The 19,511-nt window shown below is 41.1% G+C and overlaps 1 protein-coding gene across 1 annotated transcript; it reads left to right on the plus strand.

The window, feature by feature from the left end:
* The first annotated feature begins 1,426 nt into the window (after positions 1-1,426).
* Positions 1,427-19,207, plus strand: LOC117944284 (WASP homolog-associated protein with actin, membranes and microtubules). The gene is made up of 11 exons (XM_034870936.1): positions 1,427-2,097; positions 4,900-5,073; positions 8,591-8,741; positions 9,521-9,690; positions 11,913-12,120; positions 14,001-14,185; positions 14,752-14,838; positions 14,963-15,058; positions 16,965-17,364; positions 17,627-17,769; positions 18,343-19,207. The coding sequence occupies exons 1-11, from the start codon at positions 1,519-1,521 to the stop codon at positions 18,496-18,498; spliced, it is 2,349 nt and encodes a 782-aa protein (XP_034726827.1). The 5' UTR covers positions 1,427-1,518; the 3' UTR covers positions 18,499-19,207.
* Positions 19,208-19,511: the final 304 nt, after the last annotated feature.

Here is a 19,511-nt window from a genome sequence, read left to right on the forward strand (position 1 = left end):
GCACCAAGGCTGAATTTTGGGAAATAGACTTCAGATATGGTATTAGGGGACCACTAAGGTCTATATTAGAGGATCCAAAGAGGACCAAGTCATGGGACCCTTAAGGATCTGGCTATCATTGGATACTCTGTAAGCCTAATTCATTTGTAATTAGAAAAATGAAGACTGCATATCTGTTATTTGTTTCAAAACCAAAAATGTGTTGTTTAGGTATGGAAATCAAAAACATAAAAACATAAATTAACCGGGAAGTCATTGTGATAGCCATTTTATTTAAATAAGCTAGTCTATGGGTAAAACACGGTGCTTTTACTTTGAAATCCCCGGGGCTGGTTCTGCCGCCTCTTCCTCCATCTCCAAAGGGGGTACAAGAAGTTATGAATTATGTTCATAATTTGTTATTTATTTGTTAATTTTGTTAAGCTCTCTTTAAATTAAGGATGTATCTTGCAGCCAACACGCATAAAAAACGCACTCAGTTATATTCATGGTATTATTTTAGTTTGGCATGTTTAAAAAAATGTTTTGTAGCATTATCGTGTTACTGAAAGTTTTCCACACAAGTAATGATCCAAGACCATCATACTGTGTATAGACAAAGGTAACTATCTAGACTAATTGTTCAGATTTTTATTTTTTTTATTTTAAATGGACTAGGATTTTTGGGAAGTCTACACATAATGACCAATGTGTATTGTATTATTATTCTCATATTTCATTGTTTTTTATCTGATAATTTTGGCTTTTATTTCATTATTATGATTTTTTTTCTCATAATTATTGTATTACTATGTATGGGATGGTTTTCATCTGTTTTCTTTACTGGTGGGCTTCCATTTAAACCCGTGTTGTCTGGCTTAGTTTGAATCGCCAAAAGAAGGGCTGAACAGGAGACAGCTAACCCTGGTCCGACCCGGGTCCTCGGTGTGAAAGAGGAATTATACACCCATGGCTCCAGTAGGAGGTGGAATTCCCCTGACATGTGATTCAAAAGGTCGAAGTTGAACACAGTGTAACACATAACACAAGGGACATTGTGGTGCCTTCAGGGCTCCTTATAAACTTCTTAAGAGGTGATTCAAAGTCTTGTGATCAGAATATCTTGATTGTGACCTCGTCTGCTCGATGATTGAAAATTAGACGCTTGCACTTTCCCGTAACTGTTGCTCTGACGTTAGAAATCAAGCAAAACTAACCCACTGTTCACGAAAAAGAAGATTACTATGGAGTTATTGCGTGATATCAGTAACAGAAGCGGTGGTGTATTTAATTTCTCAGCTAAATAATGTGCGCAAAACTACAAGGCTTGCATCGTGTCCTCTGTGTCAACTTAAAATTACCTTTACATGTGATTATAACGGTAGAAATATCACATTGTGAAACAAGTTAACGTTCGGCTTAAAGATATTTCCCGATATGTTAGTAGTCCTTGAAGGCGGCTTACGTCACACAAATGGCGGACGTTGTAAACAGAGCCAACAGCTTCTCGGAGGCCAAAGTGAAACATCTCTTTTTAAGATGAATACCGTAGAGTTTGAGCGTTTAGATAGTCTGGAGGGCTGGGTGGCCGTTAAAAGCAACATATTTGAAGAACCCGAGACGTTTAAGCTAGGTTTCATCGTACAGTGGAATGTCATCGAGTGTAAGTTTGCCGTCACCTGCCATAACCGGACGTTACAACGGCAAAAACGCAAATCCGAAGAAGTCGCTTTCGGCGACGTTCAGATGAGCTGGGCTGGACTCTTCTCCGTGAGCGATTTGAAACACATCCATCAGCAGTTTATATGTGTGGCAGACGTCTTGGTAACCTGCTTCCCGGATTTGTCAGAGTTCGAAGACGGCAACATTTGGGACTTGCTTTTCCTGAATCGTAGGTCAGGTCCCGAAGACTACGATAAGAGGGATTTTGACACGCCGTGTCGAAAACTCGAAAAATACTTCAGCACAGCCATTGACATCTGCGGGCGAAAGATAGTGCTCGATACGTTGTTCACTCAGGATGAGCGGGATGTTGATGAGTACTTTGAAAATCTACAGGAGTTCAAGAGGAAGACCATGCAGGAGGAGATGTCGAGGGCCAAGGCTCACGTACGGCAGGTGAGAGAGAGAGAGAGAGAGAGAGAGAGAGAGAGAGAGAGAGAGAGAGAGAGAGAGAGAGAGAGAGAGAGAGAGAGAGAGAGAGAGAGAGAGAGAGAGAGAGAGAGAGAGAGAGAGAGAGAGAGAGAGAGAGAGAGAGGTCACAGCTGTGGGATCAACAGGTGTGCTCACATCACTTTCACAGCGTGCAGGGGCCATGGACACCATACACTCAGTTGCCAGTTAGTGACACCTAGCTAACGTTAGCAGTCTAATAAAACCCTATACTAAATCCTTCCCAAATAAACATAAAGATTTTGAAGATCAGAGTCTGTGATGAGGGTTTAGTAAATATTAGAGACAATTTTACAACATGTTGTGTCCTTCATTTCTATCAATGAGGGTAGACTTAAACAGTGTAAACAAAAGAACTGAACATTATAACCAGGGGTGCACATAACTGGTACGCAAGTACGCATGCGCGACAAAAATTGGGAAAGCGTAATGCCGTTTGTGTTACTACGCGCCTTTGCGTACTTGACCGATCTTTTCATCTTACCTTACACATGACATGTTGCTTTCAAACTTCGCACAGAGATGTCCAAAAAGCAACAGACATTAAGCAGCTTCTTTGGTGTTTCGCCACCTACAAAGAAACGCCAACTGGAGCCGGAGCCGAAGAAAAGGTTTTTTTCGGAAAAGTGGCTCCAAGACGTGCAGTGGCTTGAAGCTAATGATGAGCGCACTGAAATGTGGTGCAAGATTTGCCGCTCAAATCCACATCTAGCGGACAAAACAGGTGCGTTTTATAAAGGCTCAAAGAATTTCAACCATCCTTTATTTGACAAACATGAAAAGAGCAAGGAGCACACGAATGTGGCGCAAGCCATTGCTAATAAACAAGCTAGCCGAGACGAAATGTCCAGTCGCCCACTCGGCAGATGGCGAGAAAAGCTGAATGAAGAACAGCGGCAAGCTCTGTTTAATATTTTTCTTGTTGCCTTCCATAAAGCTAAACACGCACGTCCCATGTCTTCCTATTCTGAAGATATTCCTTTACTGAAGCGACTAGGAGTAAATGTCGGCGGTGCATATCATTCACGTGAAACGTTTAACCCAAAGCAAGCTGTTGACCTGTGGATGGAGACAGCTAATCGGAGGCTCAACCAAGGACAGGGACGTGCATCTGCAGCATCTTCATTATCTACCATGCAGGATGCTGAAACAGAGGACAGTGGGGATGAAACTGAAGAGGACAGTGGGGACGACACTGAAGAGGACAGTGGGGAAGACTGCACTTATTAAGACTACGCTGCATAAGGAGTGAGTACCAAACACAATCTCCTGGTACTCACCTGAGTAAGTCACTGAAAAGGTTATGTGCACCCCTGATTATAACCTTTTAAGAAGGTAAGATTAGTGCTGTGCTGTTGTTTTGGACTGCTAGATAAATCTCTATAAATCTCTATACAGTAGATTTATACTGAATGTGTGTTTACAACAAGTACTCCACTATAGAACACTGAAAGTGCCACGAGAGCAAAGATTATGCTCATGTTTTGCTCATAGAATATAAATAAATTGTCATCTGTCTTGATGTCTGTGATATCTTCTGTGCCTCTTGCCTGTTTGCATCGCAGCCAAAACTCATAGAATAAGTTTTAGGAGCTATCTGTGATGCACTCAAAAATACATAGAGACAAGCCAGACAAATATTTTTTTAGAAGGAATGTTTAATAAATTAAAAGGATTGAGGAATTAGTAAAGCTTGGGGATCCTCTGTAAGGCTCTGTATTTCCTTAAATATCTTTTTGAATGTTAGCCTGCTGTAGTAGCACCACACAGTGGTGTTACATGTCTACTATGACACAGCAAACCTCTGCTGGTTGCGCAGTACACTCAAAGCTGCAGATTTTGCAACACCACCAGCACTGATGTCTGTCTTTCAGCCTGTGATTTTGCCCTGTGGCATGTATTTGAATTAAAATAATTTGTTCACATAAATGTAATTTTTTTTGCTTGCCTTATAAGTAAACATCATAGTGAGAGATGAGAAAATAAGTCAATATCCAATGCATCCAACAGAACAATGACACAGTAAATGGCACCTTTTATTATATATAGCATTATATCTTACCACTGCACCTTATATTGTTCCCTTCAAATACATAAAGAGGTGCGAGAATCATATTGTAGTATGATAAAATAATTCAGCAGGGACAAATTTTTTTATGAACAAATGTCTTTTGCTGCTTTCGCCATTTCCATTCCTGCCTATATGTCAACTTTCCGAATTCTCCCCTGTACCTGACAGCATTTCAGTTATTGATCAAGCTGACCTATGTGCACACAAGGTCTGTGCTCAAAAGCTGTGGTCACTTAAAACCCTTGATCGGAAGTGATGATGTTAGATATGAGGAGACATATTTGTTTGACTTCAGTGGTGAGTGGTTTCAGATTTCAAAAGTAGTGTTATTGAACCACTAACCTCTGGCTTCACCGGTCAACTTTTAGCCCACCTGGTCATGAAAGTTGGATTCATAGTTTTTTTTAAAGATACATTTTTGAGCATTTTAGGCCTGTATTTGATAGGTTAGCTGAAGTCTTGAAAGGGGAGAGAAAGGGGGAATGACATACAGCAAAGTGCCGCAGGTTGGAATGTAATCTCTGAACATGGGGCGCATGCTCAACCAGGTGAGCAACCCAGGCGCCCCGATATTGACTGTTATATCGGTGTGATATGAAAAGCAATGCAGAGCAAAGACTCTGCTGTGGGCTCAGAACAAACCCCTGTAATGGTGTTTATGCCTTCTATGTTTACAGCTCCTACAGACTCATGGCAGTGCAGACCGAATGGTTGCGCTGCTTGACATCTACGAGGAAGAGGACGAGGCCTACCAGGACCTGGTCACTGTGGCCACCACCTTCTTCCAGTATCTGCTCCAACCATTCAGGGACATGAGAGAGCTGGCCTGCCTCTACAAGATAGAGATCCTGGTAAATACCGACATGTGTTTATCAGCTATGGGCTTTTTTCAGGATGTGGTAAATTATCATATGAGGACGAAACTCAGAAATTAGAATATTGTGCAAAAGTTCATTTGTTTCAATAAATTCACAGAATAGGGAAAACTAATATATAGATTCAGTACATGGAAAGCAAGATATTTCAAGCCTTTATTCTTTTATAATTTTTATGATAATGGCTTACAGCTTATGAAAACTCCAAATTCAAAACCTCAGAAAATGAGAATATTGTGAAAAGGTTCAGACCCTGTTTACACGTGCAAACGGAGACATTTCCCTTCGTTTGTGCCCTTCGTTTACGATTTTGGAGAAGTTTGCATGTAAACTGAGACGAGCGGAGGTTTAAGCAGCCGAAGAAGTGATTCATTACTGTTGTTGCTATTTTCGGGATTCTGATTGGCTAACGTGGGCTTGAGCTTCATGTTACACTGCCACTACCACAGGTTTGGCATGCTCGTGACGGCATTGGCGGCATATATACACGGGTACCTGTAAATGAACACTTTTCTGAAAACTGACAGCTGTGCACAATGTTGTTTTTGAAACCGGAGAGGTTGAAATGTATGTTTATGAAAAAAGCCGCCCAGGTGTAAACGTAGTCTCAATAATGTAGGCTCAAAGTGTCTCTCACAGGGCTTCACATTACCTTTTTGAGGCATTTGTCTTTTGGACAAGCAAATTTATGTTTCACTTGTCAATGCACAAAAGTCACCTCTCCGGGAAAAGATTTATATTTTGTAATTTTTTTGTGTGTGATTTGCTAATGCAGAATTCCAACAAACCATTGAAAGCATCCAAACAGTATCAACATTAATACAATTCACTTGATACAAATGTTCCAAGAATAGATTTCTCCTTCAACAAGAAAAAGATCTCCAGATGCTATCATATAAAGTAATACTTTGCTTGCTCGCTGGTGTGCAGTGTATGACCAGAGGTAGTGGTATCTTGAACTTATACTATATCTAAAATAATTTTGTAGACATATCAATGGATTGTTAAATTTTCTTTCTTTTTTCTACAATTTCACTTTCTTCCCGGCAGAGGCTGATTTACAAAGGGATCCTTTAAAAGGTTTGGCTACCTTACAGTTGATTATTAGCTGATATTTAATTTGGCAAGTCGCGGAGCTGAGGTTTAATAATAACTGACGGACAAACGAGAAGAGGAGAAGTAACATTTTGTGGTAGATAGTGTCTCTAAATGAGTCACATTAACTTCATGCTTCAACCACACAAAGCACACTGCTATTGCCACGAGTGACATCTGTATCCGGCTCGTTTTCTGTCAGCGATGTTACAACGGCTGGGGCGGCTGGGGCTCAGTGGTAGAGCGGTTGCCTGCCAATCGGAAGGTTGGTGGTTCGATCCCTTGCCCTGCAGTCCTATGTCAAAGTGTCCTTGTGCAAGACACTGAACCCCGAGTTGCCCCCGGTGCCGCGCATCGGAGTGTGTATGTGTGTAAGTGTATATCTGATGAGCTGGTGGCACCTTGTATGGCAGCCTCAGCCACAGTGTGTGAATGTGTGTGAATAGTGAATGTATCCTGTATGATGTAAAAGCGCTTTGAGTAGTCGTTAAGACTAGAAAAGCGCTATATAAATACAGCACATTCACATTTACAACGGGGTAACGCTAAGTTGGAGTTAGCAAGCTAACGTTAGGCAACTAACACCGACTGATGTATTTGTCTCAAATTGGCAACATAGACGTAATTAGTGGCACATAACGTTAAGTAACATGCTATTTTATTTTGTTTGAGTTTTCACTTGTAAATTTCTCTTCCACTTCCCCTGCAAAAATCCACTTTCCCCAGACAAGCGAACAAGCCTTAATGTCGAGCCCTGCACTCTAATCAGCTAATTAATCAAAACACAGTCTTGATCAGTAGACTTCACAATCATGGGGAAGACTGCTGACCTGACAGTTGTTTACAAAACCATCATCGATGGTTGGATGGATGTTCTCAAAGTGCTGTATCTAAGCACATTAATAGTATAGTATTAATAGTGTGGAAGAAAAAGGTGCACAAGCAGCCGGGACGACCGCAGCCTGGAGAGCATTGCCAGGAAAAGACCTTTCAAAAGTGTGGGAGAGCTTCACGAGTGGACTGAGGCTGGAGTTACCACACAGAGGAATCCTGGACATGGACTTCAAATGTCGTATTCCTCTTGTCAAACTCTTGCTGAACATCAAACATCGTCAGAAGTGTCTTACCTGGGCTAAAGAAAATAAGAACTGGTCTGTTACTCAGTGGTCCAAATTCCTCTTTTCTGATGAGAGCAACTTTTGCATCTCATTTGGAAACCAAGGTCCCAGAGTCTGGAGGAAGAAGGCACACAATCCAAGATGCTTGAAGTCCAGATTTGATTGTAGTTGTTGCAAGTTAAACAGGGATTATAGGTCAAAAGTTGAATGAAGGAGTAATTATATCCTTTTGATTTCTTCCAGGTTGAGTCGTTGTTGCCCAAAACAAGCTAGCATTCTGCTAATGAATGCTGATTGGTCAGCAAAGAACAGAGATCCTGCTTCTTCCCTTATTAGAAATTCCTTGTGTTTACCCTTGGACTTGAGGCGTGAACATGTGTGTTTAGAAGCGCAACATTGAAAAGGGTCCATCTGAAACAGTGTCGCGCAGCGTAGCGTTCCAAACATTGTGCAATCAAAATCACAGCTGTGGCATTATATTAAAAATTGATATAACAAAAATATACACCGGGTTTCTGTGTGAACCGGTATACCGCCCAGCAGTAGGATTAATAATGTATAAATTATTATTGTTAAATTTTTTTAAAGGAGCCCTTGAACATCCCACTGCTAGTTGTGTTGTATTACACACTTACGCTGCTGTCTCCCTTCCTCTGTTACTCTTACTGTCACTAACTGTCAGTCTTCTTAGATAGTGAAAATACAATATTTGTATGTACTTTGTTTTGTTCAGTGTTCAAGTTTCCATCCGGTCTTGGCTATTTAATTTGTCATTACAGAACCTTAGACGGCACTAATTGTCTTGTCTCATTAATCCAACTCTCCATCATGGTCTAGACACACACCTGTGATGGATTGATTGACACAATTCCCCATTATTTAATGTCTTATTCACGGAAATGTGAGGTTGAAAGGTTGAAACCGGAGGGTTGCCGGTTCAATCCCCGTTCAGACTAAATGGTATGGTGGTGGACTGGTAGCTGGAGAGGTGCCAGCTCACATCCTGGGCACTGCCAATGTGCTCTTGAGCAAGCACTCTCCATTAGTGCATGTATAGGTACTGAGCATGTGTGTGTAATTCAGGCCTGTGTGTAATAACAGCAGAGTGTAAATTGTAATTTCCTCTTGCGGGACTAATAAAGTATACATTCATTTTAATAAAAAAAAACTCTGGGCATCGGAGAATGTCGCGTTATGTGGGGTAAGTTTATGCACAAAGTCTGCATTAAATGACTGAGTGTAAAGCTGTCCACTGTTTGTCCTACCGTGGTTCTCTGCAGAAGTCTTTGGAGTTTGAGGACTTGGGTCCTAAGAGAATTGCAGCTCTGGAGAAGGAGGCGGAGGATTGGAGAACAAAAGCAGAAGACGCAGTCGCCTCAATTCAGGACATCACTGTCACCTACTTTGCACAGACTTCAAAAGCTCTCAAAGGTATACGTTGCTGTGTTTATTTCTCTTATTTGTGTATGGATGAATTAATTAATGACTTTTCTGTGTCATTCCTTAGCACACAGGAAACGAAGGGCAGTAATTTAATTCAATGTTATTTATAGTTTAAAATCATAACAGGACATCTCAGGCCACTTTACAGATAGAGTAGGTCTATACACATTATAATTTACAGAGACCCAACAATTTCCCCAAGAGAGGAAAGACCGCATCAAGAAGCAAACATTTTGTATGGATACACTCGTTCCGCTATTTATATGGCTGGCAATTTATATTATATTATTAACATAATATAATATTATGTTTTATGTGTCTGTAAACATTCCATTTACTTTAAGTTATGCCTGTTTGCTGGAGGTTTTAAAAATGCAGTAGGGGCGCCTGGGTAGCTCACCTGGTAGAGCAGGTGCCCATATAGAGATCCCCCCCCCCCCCCCCCCCCCCCCCCTCCCCTTTTCATGTCTTCAGATGTCCTATACAAATAAAGGCCTAAAATGAGCATACATTAATTTAAAAAAATGTATTCATTAGAAAAGCAAGAGGGAGGTTAGGGAATATATTAAAACTTACAACACTTGCATAACACCATAACTCTGAAATCCTTTGAACACCCCAACGTGCCTACATCCAAGTTTATGAAGGTATCCATGGTGTTTTTCCTTTGTTACCTGTTATTGTGTTCTGTACCCTTGTTAGTATATACGCACAGTATGTGTGCTTTGTATGACGCTGACGTAACGGACCCTCCTGTGCATGTCCAGGTATGTTAAAGCAGATGGAGGAGGATAAGTGTCGTTTTGGAGCGGCCGCCTGGGCGTCTGCAGCTCCAAGACTGGAGAAACTACGCTTCCTTCTAGCCAAAGAAACCCTGCAGCATATGAGAGCCACGGAGATGTGCCTCAACCGCAAGAAAGACGGCATCAGAGAAAGGGTGTGTGTCTCACATTTCTTTGTAAATGAACATAAACCACTACTTTTCGAATGGCTCTGTAATTAGTCAGCACATTCAATAATGATATTCAATATTGGACTCTGCTACAGTTGAAAGGCTTTAGTTACCATTCAGATCTTTATCTCCAGTGCCGACACTGCTTTTGTAGTGGTTGTAAGTCTGTAGCAATGTGACACCCTGAATCTTTCACTTGGTATTCCATTTTGTTGTGAATATGCTGCTATGGTCCTTTGATCTATTTATAAAGCCAATGTAAAAACACAGAATCCCCACTAGAGCCCGACCGATAAAGGATTTTTAAGGCTGACACCGATAGAAATATTTGGTTATTTAAAAATCCGATGTGCCGATATATCGGCCGATATACTGTATGTGTAAAAAAAAATAATCCAGAAACACAATACAAAATATAAAAAGATTTCCCTAACATTATATGTTTATGAGTTGACACTAAAATAATATGATAATAATTTTTTTTTATTGTCAGAAAAGTAACAGAACAGAGGAACATAAAGTATATTAAATATCTGGTAAATAAAATGTATAAAAATACAAACTTAAGATAAACTTAAAGTCCTTTTGATCACAAACACAGTAACAAAAAAAAAAAATCTGTGTTGACAACAGGGACATTGTAGAGCGTCCTCTGGTGGACAAACTATGCAACGGCAACACTTTATTTATTTTATTTTCAGGACAAAAACATTAAAACAGTGTTATATGTTTCACAAAAAGATGTCATGGACAATTGCCTAAAAAACGTCAAGGGGCTTAATAAGTGGCAATCTCCATATAAACAATTATATTCAACAAACACTCATAACATGGTTGACCTTCTGTTTTTCTTTTTTAAATATTCATTATTCAGAATCATTTGTCCTCATAAATGTTTGTGATGATTGAATATTAAAAAAATGTTCAGCCATTATAAATGCCGATTCCGATAGATTGGGAAATACCTAATATTATAATAATATCGGCTCTAATCCCCACGATACACCCCAAAAACCTGCATGCATTAATAAGTGAGTGTGTCTGTGTCTATACAAACACTCAAAAAGTGCCTGCCACTGTATACTCATATCTGTGAGTGCATGGGGTGGGGGAGATCACAGTATTTTGGGTAAACCGCAGCAAATTACTTGCTGCTGTAGAGTCGTGCTGCACATTTGCAAAACAACTTCATCACGTTCACCTTCATGTGGCTACATCATTCATCCGATTTAAGCGCTTTAAAAATCAGGATGCTGGCAGTACCCCTTTTTGAAGTCAACGTGAGCCCATATAGTGACAGCTGTGTGCGAGCATTGAAAATAAGATCAGTAAGCTACACCTCCGCAAAATCTTGTGCTGGTGGCAACATTTCTTAGTGGCTCTTTTGAGTGAACAAGTGTGCCTGCAGGTGTCACAGCGTGTGTGTGTGTGTGTGTGTGTGTGTGTACACGTGTACACAGCACTAGTGTCATATCCAGACAGTATTGATATTTAACATAATTCTAAGTATTGAGGGACATCCATACACTTTGAATGTGTCATGTCATTGACTACATACTTAACATTACTGTCCTGTCTTGCAGATAGCTGTTGGTTTCAAGTGATTTCATCACAGTGTGTAAATCACTTTGCAGAGATTAAAACTGGCTTTGGATAGGTTAACCAGCACAGATTCTCAGATTTATTTATATGTCCGATGTTATTTTTTAATTGGTAATTAAAAGCTGAAATTATTTTTAAATCTCCCTTGTGTCAAAAAAATCAAACCCAGAGAGCAAACAATGAGAGACATAGATGTCATGAATAAAATCATGTGGATGATGGTCTTTTACTAAGGAGGTTTCAGTTTGACAGCTGGCTTTAAGTGAAGTCATTCAAGGTGTCTTGTAGACAACCAATAAAAAAAAAATCTTTTTTTATAAAATAACCCCTGCTCGCTTCCTGAGCGTGCTTGATGGATTATATGTCCTATCTGACATGGAAACACCTTGCCTCACCATCCCTTTTTGTGAGAGATTAGTGTACTAAGTGTCAAGTCTCTGCAAGTTAATTCCATACTGAAATGAATGGAAACCCGCAGCTGAATCTTTTAAATCATATGGTATGCTTTAGAAGAGCGTCAGCAATAAGTATGCACAGTGTCCTAGGCTGTAATATGCCTGGCCACAAGTGTGATCCTTTGCCATGTTTCTGTTGTTGTGGTGCAGCTGGGTGGCTTGTCTGGCAGAGTCAAGAGCCACAAAACTGATTCCAGATCTGCGTCTAAGTACGGTCAGCAGCAGGACACGGTGGACGAGCTGGAGCTGGAATTCTATGAAACCCAACTAGAACTGTACAACACCAAGTTTGAGATCCTGAAGAATGAGGAGCAGCTGCTGGTGGCTCAGATAGACACGCTGCGACGGCAGATTAAAGGTAGACTACACATGACGAGTATCATTGTGATTAACTGTAGATGTGTAGGCTACTTCCTTTTGAGAAAGATCTTATCACTGTGGAAGACAGTGATGTCCATCTATAGTCCACTTTAAAGCACTTAAGAGAGCATAATAAATAGTAGCTTACCTAAAGAGTCAGGTGTCTTAAGCCACACCAGTTCCTGTTTTATTTAGAAGGCCTTGGACACCACACACAGGTGTTTTCACTCATTCTAGTTGAGTAGACCTCTGTCCAGGTTAAAGGTGGGCCGGAGCATAGGGAATTTATCACATCACAAATCAGAATAATTAGAATAATAAGAATTGATAACTGAGTGAGCTTGTGACTACGAGGTTGGGGGTTCAATCCCCAGGCACACAAGATAAAATCTGGGTGGGGAAAGAGCAGCGCTTGTCCTTCACTCATCAGACCCTTAACCTCAACCGCTCGGAGCTGCTCGGTGGTTGTACCGGGCAGTTTCCAGGTACGAATCAATCAACTTACCTGGATCAATTAAAATAAAGATGTCATGTGTCCTGCCCAGTTTACATTCAGTTTACACACACCTACAGAATACAGGGTAGAGGTCTAATCAGCCAACATACTGAAAATATTACCCAAGGCCTTTAATGTACAGACAACCATCACTGGAGTACTTTGATACTGAAGAATACTTTAAAACAAGATTGTAATCAAGTTTTTTTCTATGATTCCTTGATGGCTTTATTGAAGTTTATTCACATTGGACATCAGGGATAATGCTAGTTTAAAAAATATATGTGTATCATGTCTGTGTGTTCAGATTTGACTGAGTTAGGACTCTGAGAAGGAATACAAATGTGACACAAATTGGGTCAATCAGGCAGTAAAACCTCATGTTTTCACAGTTTGAGAATCTGTGAGGGGGGGATGTGACTCCGTGACTGTCCTGTACACTGTCCTGTGACTTCATGACTGTCCCAGAACAGTCAGACACTTTCTTGTACACTTAAAATGCTTGCTTGAGTATAACTTAAATGTCACATTTCTCTGGCTATACGTTTGTGGTAGTGTTTTATTTAACTGCATTGCATTGTAAGGCATCTCTTATATTTTTTCCACGCACCCTAGAATGTAATGCTGCACTCACTTACCGTAGAGTTGAATCAACACCCTTCTCACACAGTGTCAGTTACACAATGTTCCACATATTCATTACAGGACTAACGTATTGGATTACACTTTGATGCACAGTGGTTTCTGTTTTTCTGGTCACTCTGTGTTGTTTACAGAGTTTACTTTGGGTGAATATTTAGTATTTTCCTAATTGCTCCTTCTGGGACGTGTGATGTTTGCTTCTAAGTTGTGTGTGTGTGTACAGGCTGTGTCTCTGCCTGTCTGTGTCTGTTTTCCCAACTAAAAAGCAGGATGGGGTCCTCTACTAAATGAAATACTCATCAGTGTAAAAGTACTTCCCCAGTGCCCTTGTTGGAATATAGGAGTTATTTGAATTCTACTTCCTTTCTCACTCATAACTGACACAGGATATTGTACAAATTAAGTTCCTTTTATTTACAAAAAAAGAGCTGTACTAGTCAAAATGCTCTAAAAATTCCAATTTGGACACAGCTGGTCAGTTATTAATTTTCTCCCTAAATGCATAGCAGTATGCTATGTTGTTTCAGAAGTAAGTTTATCACCAAAACAGGAAATAACTTTCTTAAGTGCGAGACAAGTTAATTACAAAGTAATATCCGAAGCATCGTGTCATCTCTATTCATTTTACAGAATGGAAAGCTCAAGTGATGATGTGAGAATGACCTTTCTGTGAGTTGAAAGAGCAACGTTTGAACAGGTAACGGGGCGTTTTGAGTGATTAGACTGTATTTGTGTTGTAGAGCTGAAGGAGGAGGTGGTGTACTACGATGTGTGCGAGGATCCAGAGGAGCTGCACAGCATGGTCCGCACAGATATTCAAATAACGGACTCTCCGGCTGTCAGCCTGCTCAAAACACGCCTACAGACCTTGGAGACCAAGAGAGGCAACATCTGTGCCCGACGAGCTTATCTCCGCAACAAAAAGGTGTGGGCGTGTACCGTTACCACGCATTCGTTTCCAGATGTCATTCTCTGCTGCTCACTAAAAACTGATTTTTTTTAGTGACATTTTGGTCCTCTTCGAGGGTTTTGTTATGTGAATAATAGAGTGGAAATGTTAATGAAACTCTGCCATTTTACTCACTGTATCCCCTTCACGTCCAAAATTGCTGAGTTTTTAAAACTAGTTTTTACTGTACTGTTTTATTTTAAGCTGAGGTAATTGAGTAATTGAAGCATTGTTGGTGCAGTTGGCATTTTTTTTCCCATTGCTGGCTGCATGCTCATGTGTCTGATTAAAAAAGGATGTTATTGCTCAGAACAAAGTAGAACAAATCCTCTGAACCACCTACAGTAATCTACAGGCATGTACTATTTAACAATGCAATAAAAAACAGGAACATTCTGCATTTATCTGCCCCTCTTTCAGTTTCACTGGAATTTTTGAACTATAAAAGACATATTTTCCCAAGTACTATAGTGTTGCAATGTCAAGCTGCAAATGTCTACTTAAGTTTTAGTGTAAAAGTATTAATTTGTGTGTGTTTTTAGGATCAGTGCATAGAGGCCAACGAGCAGAAGAGGCTGCCCGCCAAGCAGAGCTCCATACTCTTCAACCAGCATCATCAGGTCCACCTGGTATGTTACCACGGCAACGAGACAACCCACAGAGATGCTCCCGACACTGGCAGAAGTCGCAAATGAAATCGGATGCAATTCTTGCTCTCTAATACCTCTGGCTATCTCCCTCTGTTGTCTGCAGAAACGAGAGAAGAGGAAAGAGGAGGAGCAGCAGAGGAAACAGTGGGTGGACCAGGAACGAGAGAAGACTCTGAGCAGATTACGATCCTTCAGAGAGGTCAGGCTCACTCATTAGCTGTTTTCTCACATGGTCCGGAGAAACAGGTCCGAACATTGTACGGAGTCTTTGTGTAGCACACAACAGGAGATTGTCTGCGTCAGACACGTTCTCACCTACCGGAAGTACTGGAAACTGGAAATACTCAGTTTGGTTGGGGAGGCCAAGGTTTCGTGGGGAGGCGCAGCTTTGTAATTTGGTCATAAACAACGGAGTCTGTAGCCATTCCTTGAATTTGTCTGATGATTTTGTATCGGCCCTCCCTCATCTCTTTGTCTCTCTAGTTAGACATTTTAGATGTTTGAATCCTTCCGGTTTTGTGCCAGCCGCATGATAGAAACGTCATCAACACGCCAAATCGCACGCTGTCAATTCTCTGGACAATTCACACATGGGCTCAACTGACATTACTCAGACTTTGTACTAGGATAAAGTACAGAGTAAAGTCCATTTAATGTGCGATCCAACTGACTCAGACATTTGTGTTCTCACATACAGCTCCTCCAGCTAAAAAGAGTTGGTGCATGTGTAAAAGGAGCTATCGTCTTTTCTTCGCAGCTTCCCTTCTCTTAATAAACCCCAGAGAATCCTGCTTCCTTTCACCCTAATGTAATAGTTACACCTAAGAATTTTAAATTCAGTTATTAATTACATATTCACAGCCCCTGAGTGATGTGGTACGCGAGCGGTCACCGCGCCTGCCACACAACCACTATGCTGTTGGTTTGAGTCCAGCTGGGAAGTGACATCTGTTCCATGTCCTTTTGAAATTAGCGATCATTATTGTGTCCAAATTTCAATTTGGAGTTTTAGAAGATGATCCAACTCGAGCAGATTGACAGTATTTATTTTGCGGTGGTATTTTGGTTTGTGTGTATTTTGTGCACAGTCTCTTCAGTTTAAAGGTCCCGTGGCATGAAAATGTCACTTTATGAGGATTTTTAACATTAATATGAGTGAGGCCTGCCTATGGTCCCCCAGTGGCTAGAAATGGCAGTAGGTGTAAACCGAGCCCTGGGTATCCTTTGAGAAAATAAAGCTCAAAAATTAAAATCAAAGCTCAGATGGTCCAATCTGGAATCTTGCTCCTTATGAGGTCATAAGGGGCCTGCATCCTGCTTTACCTCCCAGAGAATTTGGCCCACCCAGAGAGAGAGAGAACATCATGGCTTTCAAACAAGCAAAGTGACAGTTTGTCAAGGCCACACCCCCAGCCTTCACCTTGCCACCTCTCTTTCCTCCTCAAAAGCTACAGACTCACAAATGGCACATACTAAGGAAAGCTCATTGTGGGACTGGCTCTAGTGGCTGTAATTCTGCACCAAGGATGAATTTTGGGACAGAGACTTCAGATACAGTATTATGGGACCACTAAGGTCTTTTATAAAAACATCCAAAGAGCATGTAATGGGACCTTTAAACCCAAGTCACTGACAACAAAAAACCACACAGGATGGGGAAGTGCCGTAAAGCAGAGCCATTTTCATTTTGTTTTCTAATCTTGACCAGCTGCGATTAGGAGCGGAGCGGCCGTTGCGGCGCCTCATCGACTTGTTTTGCGAGCCACAAGCAAATGTGTCAAGCTGGGTAGGTAATCAAACCCAGGTGGGCCACAGCAGAGCCGAATAGTTTACAAAATAAAACCAATTGTGAAATGAAACATCCAGTTTACGGTGATTTCGGCTGTCTTGACTTTTCAGCGGTGTCTAGAGCGAGACGTGATCACACACTCACACACACACACACACACACACACACACACACACAGTTTGGAGCGGCCTTGACAAATGAAAATTAGACTGTGTGGGTGTTGTCTAGTGTTTTTGCCATGTCTCTCAGAACATTAGACAAGATAAAGTCCTTTTTCTAAAACCATTTTCCCCCTCTTCTACCATCATTTTTCAAGAGGCGGCAGGGCCAGTACATGCTGAAGACTCCTCATTCCAGGATGTCTCTTTCAGAAGTCCCAGTTCCCTCCCAGCCGCTGTCCATCATCAGCCTCGGCCCCTCAGAAGGACCGTCCTCTGTTCGTCCTGCACCCAGGCGCAATAAAACACCCAAGAAACAGCAGCCTAAAGACATCCCTGTCCAAATCTTCTCCGCACAGCCACCGCCAACAACCACTTGTCCTACTGCACCTCCTCCCCCACCACCACCACCACCACCACCACCTCCCCCACCACTACCCCCTGCCATACATCGTCCGCCTGTCCAAGCTTTGCCTTTCTCTGAAGACACACCAATGCCTCTCAGTGAAAAAGATGTCCCTCCTTTTCCAGCCAAGAACATGCTCAAACAAAATATAGGTAAGCGTGGAATAAATACGGTACAATTCTGCTTTATATGTGTCTGTAAGTAGTAGACATCAAAATGTTTTTACCAAATCCTCGTGCGTACGTGCGTTCCTTCCTTCTGTGCGTGCGTGCGCCTGTACATGTTGTTCTGTCTTAACTTCCTAACTTCTCCCATGAGGCCAGACATTGTCCGGCTTAATAACCAACAATGCAGTATTTATTTCTTCCATCATTGTAAAAGTGTCTGTTTTTCTTTATTGTTGTATTACTGTAGGAACGATGGATCAAGTGCTGGCCTCATTGCAACGTGGACAGATCCAACTTCGAAAGGTCCCCGTTCCCAGCGCAGCGTCGCCTGCTGAGGACTCCAGGAGCAGTCTAATGTCCGCCATCCGACTGGGAGTCACCCTGAAGAAGGTGAGACGTTCTACCAGATATCTGCTATAAGATCTGGAGATATTTTGGATCTGTATATATCTATCTGTGTATATTCCTGGTTACTTATCTGTTGACATGTGTCAGCAGATAAGTAACAAGGAATTTCAGATAAGTACAGAAATGCCAAAATGAGTAATTTAAAGCCAGTGTTACCAGTGGTTGTCCACCCGAGAGCACTGACAAGTTTGATGATGTTTCAACTATAAAATCAAGGCATGGAGGCACTAGCAAATGTGACAGTTGACGGTTATAGACGGGGGCAGACACAGGTATACGTAATGTCATTAATCAGGGCTGTAATCCATTTAGCTGCTTCAATTTCAGGGTCCTTGTATAGCGCATACTGGCTCTGTAGCATGGACAACACCTACATGGAACAGAGCCATGCTTAATGTTATAAGTTATACTCTGCTTTCAAAATCAGTCACATTTTCTGCTGTGGAAAAAAGGACTGTTGATTTTTTTTTTTTTCACCAAAAACATTTTGAATAGCAGGAGGTAATATTGAATTGGACAAAAATGGTGGTTAAATTGACTCTCGTCGTGCTGTAGATGGTACGCTCACCCGATGAAGTACTGAGCGGCGGAGACAACGAGCTGGAGCGCAGCATCAAAGCCGCCATGATGAGGATGAAGAAGGTGGCAGCCGACTCCGACGAGGATGACAGAGGAGACGACGAGACGCACAATACGGACTGGGACAGCTGAGAACTAGGCACTGCACAATGAATCGAATATTAATCGTGATCATGATTTTGGCTTCCCACAACTAAATGCTCATGATAGACTCCGCAATATTTATCTCTGCACACATCAGACTGCTCGATAAAAACTTACTTTGACACAAAGACTTGTACATTAGCAGGAATGTAGCACAACAAGTGAAACAGCGCTCCGTTCATTTAAATGTAAAAGTGCAATAAAAATCTTTCCTCCATAAAATCAATGAATAATCATGCTACATAATCGTTATGTTAATATGTATCAAAAAGAAATGGGGATTATCATTTTGGCCATAATTGGCCCTACCGAAACACGCACGCACGCACACACACATACACACCCCCAAAGAGGCTGTTCTCTTACATTACCCCCACTATTTTTTCTTTGTTTTCTTTATGTTTTCTGAGCTCCAGCTAATGTTGCTGCCAAATGTTTACCAAAAAGCTTCCTCTTAGACACGGATAGAATTACGCCTCTTCTGACTTATACATTGCAGTTTTCAAAATAGCCCTGAGACGTTGTAGTAAATCCAAAACTGCTCGAATCTAACCAACCAGCTAGTGGCAGAATCAGCAGTTAGACTCCTCTAAAGAAGCTCATTTGCAGAAAGCCCAAACGGAGCAAATGAGGCATTGTGCTTCACGCTCATTAGGAGAACAACCAAGCAGTAGTGCTGTTGTACAATGTCTAAATGACTAAAAAGTAATTAAATCTAAACAACATTGTTTTTATTTGTTTTATTTTCTTGACCTTACCCCAATAAGGGCTACATAAAATTGTTTTTGTAGTTGCATTGTGCGTTTTATCACTAAACAAAGATGAGTTCTATCCTGAAGTGCAGCAGTGTTAATTATTTACAGCCTACATGTCGGAAGTCTTTTATATACATAGTCTGTTCTTTTTTTCTCTATGATGCCATAACAAACACTACATTCTATTTTATTTTTTTTTAACCACAACTTGCTTTAGGTAATGGAATTACTCTTTCATGTACACAT

Source organism: Etheostoma cragini, chromosome 1 (assembly GCF_013103735.1).
Source record: "Etheostoma cragini isolate CJK2018 chromosome 1, CSU_Ecrag_1.0, whole genome shotgun sequence".
NCBI classification, from domain to species: domain Eukaryota; kingdom Metazoa; phylum Chordata; class Actinopteri; order Perciformes; family Percidae; genus Etheostoma; species Etheostoma cragini.

Coding starts and splice junctions, on each gene's coding strand:
- LOC117944284 (XM_034870936.1), top strand. CDS start 1,519: ATGAATACCGTAGAGTTTGAGCGTTTAGATAGTCTGGAGGGCTGGGTG. Junction 2,098..4,899: donor CCAAGGCTCACGTACGGCAG/GTGAGAGAGAGA, acceptor CTATGTTTACAG/CTCCTACAGACTCATGGCAG. Junction 14,186..14,751: donor CTTATCTCCGCAACAAAAAG/GTGTGGGCGTGT, acceptor GTGTGTTTTTAG/GATCAGTGCATAGAGGCCAA.